This window comes from Mustela erminea, chromosome 13, assembly GCF_009829155.1.
Source record: "Mustela erminea isolate mMusErm1 chromosome 13, mMusErm1.Pri, whole genome shotgun sequence".
Taxonomy (NCBI): Eukaryota; Metazoa; Chordata; class Mammalia; order Carnivora; family Mustelidae; genus Mustela; species Mustela erminea.
In genome coordinates, this window is record NC_045626.1 from 26423398 (window position 1) to 26435409 (window position 12012).

Consider the following 12012-nt stretch of genomic DNA (forward strand, 5'->3'; position numbering starts at 1 on the left):
AAACAGGTGAAATAGACATGATTTGTCCCTTCTGCTTCTTCTCTTGTGTTTCCTGCTGTAAGACCAAGAGGGTCTTCATCTTGCCTCCAGTACCTAGCATTGGTGTCTAGCATCAAATGCCTACCAATAAACAACTGCTAAATGAATCTTCACCCAGGGATGACCCTGACTCAACTTTGATACTCTTATAGGAAAGCCCTCTTAATTCTTCTCCAGATTCCCTGGCTTGCTCCTGATTTCCTCAAATTTTCTTTTGTGCTAAGAAACTATTGCTAAAATGACTAAGGAAGGCCATCTTAGTGAATTATGGGACGCACTATCCTTAGTACCCCCAGACACAAGCTGGAAGGTCTGCAAACTTCAGTTCAAGACTACTCCCATATAGTCCATTAAGTGTCAGTCTTTCAACTAAAGGAACTCATTGTAAGGTCTCACCTAGCACCCCGATGGGGATGTAGTAAGGCACAAGTACATAATCAATGTGAAATGCCCATGGATGTCATCCGAAGCTCTGAGAGCATGAGGAATCAATTTCATGGCACACCCCTTCCCAAAGCAGAACCTCTAATAGTAGGGATTTCAAGTTCTGGTGGCTAAACAGATTTTTGTGCAAGAAGAACCTGTGTTCACCTTATACTGTCTGCTTTGGAATTGAGACAGCAAACTCAAGTTTGCCTGAATGGAAATTTATCAAATCCTTTATTCAGCTTGTTTTATTTGCTGAAGTACTTAGAGGGTAATATCTTTAGAAAGTCTACCTCAAGATCTTCAAGAAGTTGCTAGGTATCACAATTATTCACTTTCTCAATATTTTTAGTTGCATGATCTAATTCATCAGTAAATATGGTTACATGTTTTGCTTCCTAGGAATAGGGCAATTCACTCAGAATTATTCGATTGTATTATATTTAAATTATTTTTTATTTAAGGTTTACGGAACATGTATTATAAAAGAGTCATTTGCCTACAGAATAGGCATTTTTTTCCCTTTAAATGAAATAAAAACCTCTACCATCCTGCAGTCATGAAGAATTCAAATATATTAAAGCCATCATATTTTATAACAATTCCCATAGACCCACAATGCATTTATCCTATGCTGTTACACAGTGTTCTTATTCAAAAGATTATATCGAAAGCATCTTGGGTATCATTGCTATAGAAAGAAAACTTATGAATTTCTTTGGCTTCTGCATTTTTAGATTCTCTGCTGACTGTCATTTCTGCCCCACTGCTTCCTTTTTTAGTTTGTTAAATGCAAAGTAGTGATGACTATACAAATAAGTGACGGTCTTTGTACACTTATAAATGAATGTGCTTTTCTCTCAATGTGAGATTTAAAGCATATGCAGTTTATTTAACACTTATACATGGGCAACGAGCTAACTTTTTTTTTTAATAGCTTAAAATTAGAGTTTATAGTACTTCACACAGTTTGTGTTAAAATCTTCCACCTCTGCCCTGGGTTATCAAATGCTTACAATGTTTTCTTTGCTAAGCCAGAGTTATTTATACAAGCAAAGAAATATATTCCTCTCACTATGAACCATATGCGAAAGTTTTAAAATTTAGCAAGGTCATGAAAATGTTAGTGTGTAGTATAGCACAGAGTGAAAAATTTCTCATTCATGGGGGATTATGATTCTCAGAAAACTTGGTTCAATCTTGAAAACAAAACCCATTACCCTGTACAATCAAGAAGGTGGTAAAGAAGCTAGATGCAATGTTATATATCAACGATATCTAAATTTTTTAAAATTAAAAAAAGAAGGTGAAGACATTTTACTCCATGTATAACCTTTTGATTAAGTTTTTTTCAAGGACTGAAATATGATTTACACATTATGATGCCTTGATATTTTTTTTTCATTGCTAATTTGGCAAGAGTGTTTTTCAAGCAAGTGCATCTGTGTAGCAGCAACTAGTCTAGGTTTGTCGAAGACATACTCTTCTTTAGTCCTAATTCTTGCAGGACATTGTGAAACTGCAAAAGAGAGCCTGTGATAAATGGCTCCATTCAGACTGACAGCCTTCGAACTTGCTGGATTGCTACTAAGAAGCGTGTCGATGGAGAAGACATGCTAGTCTCCAAGTGCCCTCTGCTGTTTCCCCAGAACGCTGCAGTCTCACGCAGCCCGCAGACGCTGGTCTCAAAGTTCTTCATTAAAAGCCTCAATTAAAATAACGCTCAATCAATAGATTTAGTACTAATGTTTCATTCGCTGTGGACTTGTAAAAAAGCAATTTACAGCTTCCCATTGGTGGGAGCACAGTGCTTCCTCGCAGGGAAAAGAGCAAGGTCTTTATTGTTGCTGGAGGGGCCCTCCCTCTTTGACAAGGATGCAACTCCTCTCCATAGTGACTCTCCTTGGAGATTCTCCAGGATTCATTAGGATGAGAACCTGCTCAGACTTCTATCATCTCCACCCAGAGAGTTTTTAAAGTGTGGTCTTTGACACTTTTTTTTTTTTTTTTAAAGGTGGATACAACAATTACTGCTTGGCACTATGTTTTTAGGAAAAAAATCCTGAAGCCCCTATGGTTTTGCTTTTGTGGCTAAACATGCAGGAAAAGAAGGTCCCTGCAAGTCAGAGGACTTGATGCTGCTTTAACGTCCTCTAGCAGCAGACAGACTTTGTCTCCAGTGGGTCCTTTTCCCGTTTCTGATCAATTGCCAGGCATCTTGACAAGGCAATCACGGATCCCTAGTGGTTCCTTAGTTAAGCGGCCCTCTCCTCGTTCTCCTTTTGACATGTCAACCCACCTGAATGTCTGAGGTCAGGTTAATTCTTTCTTGATACAAACTAGGAAGTTATCCTTTTGTACTTTTAATAGACTAGCACCAGCTAGGTAATTAATTTAGAACTTATATAACTTCGAGGGATTTTTTTTTTTTTTTGTCCATGCCAAACTTGGTGGTCCAAATGAAAAGAAAGGTTTTATATGTTCTAGGACCGGATATTTACATGGAGTAATTAGCTCAAATGGAGCCTCTACAGGCCTGAGCTTCCAAGTTGAGGAGTGTTTGCCGAAGTCTCTGTGAATCCACTATTGCATCTCATGGAACCCGAAGAACTGTCATTTATAGGAGGCACGATTACTTGATGTATCATAAGAAAAGAAATTTCCAACTATTATTCTAAGATATCATCAATTATCAAACATCTAATTTCAGAGATGTTACAATGGGGGGAATGTATTTTAAGATCAAGGAAATGGGGTAATTTCTATGAACAGTCAAGTCATGTGCTAATATAGTCTTTATCATTCATGGTTTAGGATTTAGCATTAAAAGGAAAAATGAAACAAGATGCAACCAGAGAGGGAAACAAACCATAAGAGACTCTTAATCTCAGGAAACAAACTGAGGGTTGCTGGGGGTAGAGGGGAGAGATGCGGTGGCTGGATGACAGACATTGGGGAGGGTGTGTGCTATGGTGAGTGCTGTGAATTTTGTAAGACTGATGAATCACAGACCTGTACTCCTGAAACTAATAATACATTATATATTAATTTTTAAAATGAATAAAAGGAGGGAAATTCTTAAAAAAAAAAAAAAACATGATTTTTTAGCTTACAACCTTAAGCATTTGGGTCTTTGTTTTCATTTGGTTTTTATTTCATTTTGTTTTAATGACATGAATGCAATGATGTTTGAGTGGGGGTGATTCTTCAGATTTAAATTCCCTTCTGGAGAATTGGGGCTTACATGTGGAAATGTCCTTTTTTCCCCGCCAAGTCCTTTTTTCTTTTCCTTCTCAGTTTCCCACCTTAATGAAATGCTACAGTGTTGTTTCTGGAGGGGAAAGAAAATAGAAAGAAAAAGCAAGAAAGGGAGGGAGAGAGGAAGAGTGGGTGGGTGAGAGGGAGGAAGGAAGGAAGGAAGGAAGGAACAGGGCATTCTGACACAGATCTGAGAGCAGTGCCCTTCGGGCACTTTTCTTTGGGTTACAATGAGTAGTTTATTGGCTTTGATGAGAGAGCCCAAGGTGATGTTAACTTGTGTGGTGCCTGGGATGGAACAGACGCTTTCCAAATCGTTGTGGCACTGAATCTTGGGGTCAAGGACTTTCTCTAAATGTGAGTGTGGCAGAAATTACAGTGTATAGGTAATTCCTCATACCCTGAGATTTACATCATTTCTACGCCTTATCCTAAGTAATAGAATTCCATTCAAGGCTTCGTGATATCACGCATCTGAAGAGAGAGGTGATCCATGTGTTTTGGTGTATCACAACACTCACTGTGATGGAAAATGTGTGTCTCTGTTATTAGCAGGTGTAGCATGACCTAGAGTGAGAAGAAGAGGTAACCAGAGTAGGGACCTGTGTCACTGTTCTTATCATAGTTATCCAGTTCATCTCAGCTCACGTCCTAAAATGTGAGATTGGGACTCTGAACTTTTGATGGCTCTAACTGAATGAATCATTAATTTATTACTGTTGTCTGTGGCCTTTATCAGATATGTGCCTATCAGATGTATCCATGTTGTGTTTCTCTATCAAAATAGTGAGATGATTTTTTTATTCTTTTTTTTTTTTTTTTTTTTTTTTTGGTCATTAAAACACCTCATTCAACTGGCTGGTTATTAGGACAAAATAATCCAGCCAATCTTAGACACTCACATCATCATAGACTCATAGTTACTTCCCATTAGAAAAAGCTCATATTTGTGGATATTTATGGATGGTGGATCAGGAGAATAAAACACAAATATGCTGGAAATGTGGAGGACAAGTATGTTTCAGTATCCAAAAACGTTGCCTAATCAGATAAAAATAATTGCATTTCCCCTCACTGCTTTCACGTAACAGCCATACTTCATGTTACATCCTAGGAGGCTGGATATTCAGTTCTTTAAATGTAAAGTAGGTTCAAATCTTTAGAGTCCTGAGTTTAGCCTTATCATGAAGAAGATAAGTCACATAACAATAGAATACCTTAACTGGATATGAAAAAAGGTGAATCTAAATAAAACATGTGGTCCAATTTTAGCCATTCGAATCTTCTAATGAAAAGCAACATATCAAATGAGATAGGCTTTCCTTCAAAGTCCCAGCACTGAAAAGTGCTTTCCAAGTTTATACAGGTAGCATCCTCAGGGGTCATATTTTCCACTCAGTGCAATTATTTCTGATGCTTCTTGGGAGTTACTGGGAAATTAACCAGAGTAATAATTCGTGTTTAGTTAGTTCATCTTGTTTGTGATTTATAATGACAGCATATTTTGTCACTGTAATTAAATGAAAGATAGCACTGAACTAGTTTGTAATCACATCCTTGTCCCTTTACTTGGGACATATATTATAACATCAGAAGCTCGTTTTCATACCTAAATAAAAAATAGTAAGACCATATTATTAAGTACACACTGAAAACAATTCTGAAAATGAAATGTCATATACTGCCTCAGAGACTAGCTCTAGCAAGAGTCTGATGTGATCTCCATTTCTGTCCTTGATATGCTTTTTATTAGGCCTTAGGAATTTCTATAATCTGGAAGCTCCACACTGTTGATGATCGGATAGAGACCTTTTCTCCTTGGCAGGGGCGGGGGGGGAATTCACCCGCATTCAAGTTGTTAGGCATGATGAAACATCTCCATGTGTATCCGTCTTTAAATTTAGCTTATCTGGATAGTTTTGCTTATTTTTATCTTACAGATCCCCTATGCCGCAAGCTTGATCAGGAAAGAAAAGCTTGGTGCCCATCTCAGCAAAAGCTAAAAGGTAAGCTTTTAAGAGATTTTCTTGAACTTGGAATTTTTATTGCTCAGCCATGTTCTTTAGTTGGTGTATTTGAAATAGCTCAAGAGATTAGTAAATTTGCAACCTGTGTTTCAGCCAATATACAGAGGAACTTTGTTATGCCCAGGCATGGGACTTCCTAAGTGAGTGGCCATATACATTTTATAGATTCTTTGGAAAATTACTAAAAACTAAGGAAATTCTATACTCCTCTGCAGAAGCAATCTTCCTTCTGTTTTGAGGTTGTCTCTTCTCTGGTTCTCTCCGACACCCAGATTACTGCCCATCCACACAAAAGTGGCGTGTCAGTGACCACAGTTACTGTGTCTCCGCTTCCTCTGTGGTCTCCTATGCCTCCAATATTCTTCCCAAAATCTGGCTTCCAGGGAGCTACTGACGGACGGTGTTGTGAACATTTGCAGGCAATGCGGACCTTTGAGAACTTCTTCTGTAGGAAGAGTTATTCATTCTTTCCATAAACCACTCTGGGCTCCTAAGGCAAGGAATACAGTAAAAATTCAATAACTATAGTCAGAACAGACCTAAACATTTTAAAAGCAACTTTTTGATTATGTAGAAGACATATATAATTGTTAGAATCTAAGGGATACAAAAACTGTGGCTTGTTGGTTCTGTAACAATACATTTAGGATGACCTAACAACTGGAATTGCTAAATCAGGGAAAAACTCAGATGTCAGAGGGAGCATTTGTAAGTGCTTGTGGCCAACTAGGATTACAGTCATTTATCAGTTTGACCTGTTCTCATCAGAATCATTCTTCCCAGGCCTTCCCTCTGGAACATGTTTTGAATTTAATAGAATGTGTTGGCAAAAAGAATTCTGAACAACACAGGCTTGTGGTTCCCTTTCTTTCAAGTCTCTCTCTGTATATCACAAGTCTCCTCTGTCTTTGTACAAATGAAAATCCCACCTCTCGTCATCATCTTTTTTAGTGATAATCTTCAGCATTTATCTTAAATAGTGATAATTATGTCTCCCACATTTCATCCAAGACGGTCTCTCAGTCAAATGCTTTCCCTTAATTTTACACACAACGTACGGAGGTATGGAGAAGAGAGTCGTGATGTTTTCGGTGCATGTTGCAAAACTAGGAAGAGATCCTAGGGCTCCTGACCTTAGATTCAGTGCCAGCTTTCTCATGTACACACTTCCTGTCCTCTGTGGGCAGTTGTTTCTGCAAGAGAGAGAGTCAAGTAACAAGTCCTTGTGTTTCCATCTCCATGAAGTCATACACAAGTGGGCCTGTGAGTTGGCTCTGTTCTGTATGTTCTTCTTAAGCCTAAAGTTGATGTTGGGCATTTCTTTCCCATTAAAGAAGACAGGTTTGTACCAGCTGGGTGAAATGAATCATTTAAAAATAGTCAGACTTCACTAAATCTTAACCCAGAACACGAAGGTAATCAAGGCGAGAATCACCCAAGTAAACTCATAGGGATAATAATTTGAAAATAAAGTGATTTTTTTTCAAGTTAAAGAAACTATATTAGAATGTGTTCTTTTTAAATAACGTTTTTATGGAAGTGTAACACACGCTCATGAAAGTCCAGAGATCAGCCAGCCATTCAAGTCATGAAGTTGACGAATCAAAATTCAGTGGATTTTCACAAGATGAACTCATTTAGGTTTCCAGCACCCAGACTGCCTCCCTGGATCCCAGGCATCCCCCAACCCAATAAAGATCAGCTTTGCCTGATTTTGAGCTTTAGTTTAGGACAGTGTACAGAATGTTCTCTGGTATATGGCTTCTTTTAATCCGTGTTTTTGAGGTCTGTCCGTTAGAATGTAGTCTCATTTCCCCTCAGGAACTCCAGCAAACTCTCTTTTTACTCCTTCTGATTCCCCAACTCATCTTCCCTGCTTACGATGAACTTCTCTTGCACCTACAAAATGAGGACTTACTGCCCAGAAACCATGCCTCTGATGGTGACATCGAGTACAGCTAGGTGGGAAGAAAAAAAAAAAAAAGATTGATTTGTGTTTAGTAACTAATGCTTCCTTCATGCTGATTTTGTTTCCATCCTTGCAGACAACAGGGATTTCTCTAAGTAGACCCTGGTGCTTTCAGAAGATTAGTGGTTACTTAAATGCTGAGCTAAATCAGCCAAGCAGAGAATCACGACCATATTGTTAGAGGCGGTATTTGATTCTCAACATGCCAAGCCTGCAAGGAATTACCCCAAGAGAGATTACAAAATAAAAATCATTACACCAAGGGAGAGAGACAAATTCTGCCTTGCTGAGTGACCACAGGTTTCCAAATGAGGGACTGATGCATTAATGTCTTATGCAAGAGTGACCCTTAAGGTAGTGTGCTGTGTTCTTGCCACCCAGTGGATTCCAATATGACTATTAAGAGGAGGAAGCTTTTCAAAACCACAGGCAATCCACTTAATAAGCCAAGCAAGTATTGCCACATATCACTGCTCTACAAATCTTTCTTGCCCTACACTAGGACAGAAGAAATTCCAAGTCGAGTCAAATAAAGGTCCACCCAGACCAGGATACTAACTGTGTAATTCCATTACAAGAGCCAAGTTGTTGTTCCTAAAAATACCAACTTCGAAATTTAGGCATGTGCACTGAATGCTCTTAGCTTTTTCCTTGATAACTCCTTAAAGACCCATTACCCATGGATTTATCTAAACCTTTCTTCAACCTAGGCATCGTCCCCTTTGGGGCAATGAATTCTATTAGTTTAGCAACCAGCTGTGTTAAGTGTAGTTTGCTTTCTTTATTTTCAAACTACCTCCTACAACAAGCCCTAGTAGATTAGCCATTGGACTACTTTGCATGTTTGTTTCATTCGTTAACTCACAAGTACAACAGAAATGATTTGAAAAAAATATTTCAAAATGCTCTGTGTATTATACTTGCATCTAGGACTGGTTCTAACACCAGAATTATTCCTGACAGTCTCTCCTACATGTAGTTTTTTCCATGATCCATGTCCTGCAGAGACACCCAATGTAATCTTTGTGAAATCTGTACTCCCAAAGAAGTACCATGACGTCAACACTAATGTAACTATCAATATGCATTCTTTTTCTTCCAAGCACCTTTTGTCCCCCAGATTTTATTTATTTTAGAGAGAGAAAGAGGGAATGAGAGAGAGAGAGAGCGTGAGTGGGGTGAGGGGCAGAGGCTGAACAGGGAGCCTGATGTAGGGCTGGAACCCAGGACTCCAAGGTCATGACCTGAGCCAAAGGCAGAGGCTTAACTGTTTAACCGCTTAACCAGCTGAGCCACCCAGGCACCCCCCCAGGCACCTTTTAACCTTATACAAATGGTGAAGCACCCAGGTCTTTCAGTCATTCTACACAAGTAGAAAGTGGATGGTGGGAAATGACTTGTTCATAGTCATACAGAAACTCGTGATCAAGCCAGAAATAGTAATAGTAATAACTATCACTTCTTGAGCACTAATTATGCCAGAAGGCTGGGCTAAATTCTTTGCCATATTATCTATCTCTTTTGAACCTTAAAACTCTATATGGTAGATTCTATTATTATCCCCATTCATGCAAGGAAACATTGAGGTTCACTGAGGTTGCTTAGCTAGCAAGTGACAGGGCCAGGATTCAATCCAAGTCTGTTTGACTCAATTACACTTCTCTGTCTCCCAAGGATCATTGGGCTGGTTTGGAAGGAGTCTGCCTTCTGTATCTGACACTCCTTCCCTATGTTACCTTGAGTGGAATGTCATACAATCTCTTTGAGGCTCACTCTCATCTGTAAAATGTGGGAGGCCAACTCTGATTAGAGTCTCTGCCTGGTCTACAATGTTGACTATTACTCTTGCATACCAGACTTCCGCCATGCTCTCTTTCCTTTCCCATAAAGGGACTGCTTTTATTAAATATGCTCAAGACCATATATAACATCTTAGGGCATGACAAACATACTTTCACTTTATATCTGCATTTTCTTAAACACAAATGGCTCCTTTGCATACTTCTGGAGAGGCTGAGAATTTTTCTTCCTGTACTAACAATATCTACCTCTTTGGTAAACTCCAGTTACTTTTATTTCAGTTTTGGAATAATTGCTACAACAATAATAACAAGAAAAAGCTTTTAAAAGGATAGGGAGGGATTGTAATAGAACACTCTGCATCTTCCTTTTGTATAGATCAAAGACAAAGGGAAGGACTAGCATATCCATTTCTTTCATCTGTAGTCAGACATAGAGGACCAGGTTCTTTCAAGAGTCTCCATTGAAACTGACAACGTGCTCCTGCTCTGCTCAATGCTTTGTGTCTATTATCTTATTGAATCTCCAAAACAACCCATTGAGAGAAGGACTGCTCCTTTCACCATATTCTACAGCTGAGAAAACCAACATGCAGAGGAGCTGAGTACGTGGTCTGTGGTCTCACTGGGAGCACATAGCAAGATTTGAGCCAGGTTGCCTGGCTTTATCTCCCACACTTCATCTATTCACCTCTGAATCATACCCAGAGAGTGTGGCTTAATTCACATCTTCTATTATCAGTGATAAATATGCAGCTAATAGCCAATCCAATGGTTTTGTTGACGTTGAATCACAAGAACTCCAGTCTGTGCTTTGCCATTGCCCTGACACCTCAGGACAAGAAAAATGGATGTACCAGGCCATCCAGCCGAAGCCAGCGGGACACTGGTGCATGACATTCTGTCTGCCCTTTTCACTGCAGGCTGTCTTAAGCAACCTGGAGCTTCTAGAACCCTGCAAACATGGCCTTATTGCAAAGAAGGCATAGCAAACCAGAACACTCTGATGTAATCATTCTAGTTTGGCTCAATGTCTGCAGAGATGCCTAAGGGAAGATGGCAGGCAAATAGATGTAAAAAAGAAGGTGCTTTCATAGTCACTGTTGAAATATCTTATCCAAACAGTACTAAAAATGTCTTCTCTCAGGATATGTTAAATGTTCCTTGACATGATTTGTATGGTGCTGAAGTCTTCATTTTGCGCTTTTTGTCTTCTCCCAGGTTCACAGAACCACTTACTCTTGTTCTCTTGTAAGATACAGCCTGCCACTGAGCACTTCTGACCCACATAAAGACTGCGAATTGAAAGGGCTTGGGAATCCAATACAAAATCAGGTTCGGGAGAACCCAAGGACAAGTGACCTCAAAGCAGCATGGACAACCATGGAAAATCGACTGTAGTGGCCATTCGTTAGTGGGGGGAGGGGGGCGCCAACCAGAGCAGCCAATGCTTGTCTCATCTTTTGGTGGAACCAAAGTTTGAGTCTTTGTGTTTTTCAAGGCCAATTGAACCAGATCGTGAGAGTGCTGTTAGCCAACCAGGGTGGGCAATCCGTGGACAGTCCCAAGTGATCTCAGTGCTGCACATGTGGAGAGAGCAAGACTATCTGTTGCGTTTGAAGACATGATTCTTGGTGGAAACACAAGACCTGTCATAGGAGTGGGGATCACGTTTTGACACCTGGGATGGCGTCAGCCGTACAGACCCGCTTTTCACAGGAAACTGGACAGACTTACACGTGGCCCCTTCCTTTCTGGTACTTTGCCTGCTGTATGAATGAAGATTGTATTCCTCTGGAAATATTTTACAGTTTAATATTGAGTGTAATTAAGAATATAATCATGTTATCAAAAATGGTATTTAACTCTGTTGTAGTTTCTTTAACATTCATGTGGATAAAAAAAAGTCTATAATAAAAAAACTATGAACTAATAGTGGTGTTCATGTAGTTAAATGCACATTTGATTGGGGGCAACTAATAAAAATGAATACTTTTTAGAATTATTTTGGCATAAAATATTTGAATAAATTATTTTTGAAAATGGAATTCCTTCAAAAATGATTATTAAAGTCTAGGTTAGCTTTTGGCCACTGTCAGCAGCTGGAATCCTCCCCATCATGTTAGGATCTTTGTAGGGTTAAGGAAGGCTTCTGGATTCCTGCTAGGTCTTCTGACAGCCTTGGTGATGGTGTTGATACTATGCCTCCCTCCTTACTGTGATGTTGAATCAAAGTCCAAGATCTCTCTTTTTTTAAGATTTATTTATTTATTTTAGAGAGTGTGTGGAGGGAGAGGTAGAAGGAGAGGGAGACAGAGAATTCTCAGTCAGACTCCCTATTGAGCTTGGAGCCCCATGCAGAACTCCATCCCATGACCCGAGATTAGGGCCTGGGCTGAAATCAAGAGTCGAATGCTTAACCAACTGAGTCTCCCAAGTGTCCCCCAAGATCTTTGTATGCCAAAAATTCTGCCTTTCAGATGAGATAGAAGGA

General features: G+C 39.4%; 1 protein-coding gene across 2 annotated transcripts in view; it reads left to right on the forward strand.

The window, feature by feature from the left end:
• Positions 1-11436, forward strand: part of SKOR2 (SKI family transcriptional corepressor 2) — a 52318-nt gene extending 40882 nt beyond the window's left edge. For both annotated transcript variants that reach the window (XM_032310568.1, XM_032310567.1), the window contains exons 8-9: positions 5664-5729; positions 10740-11436. In XM_032310568.1, the coding sequence (XP_032166459.1) occupies positions 5664-5726 (63 nt within the window). In that variant the 3' untranslated portion in view covers positions 5727-5729; positions 10740-11436. The remainder of the gene's footprint in view (positions 1-5663; positions 5730-10739) is intronic.
• Positions 11437-12012: the final 576 nt, after the last annotated feature.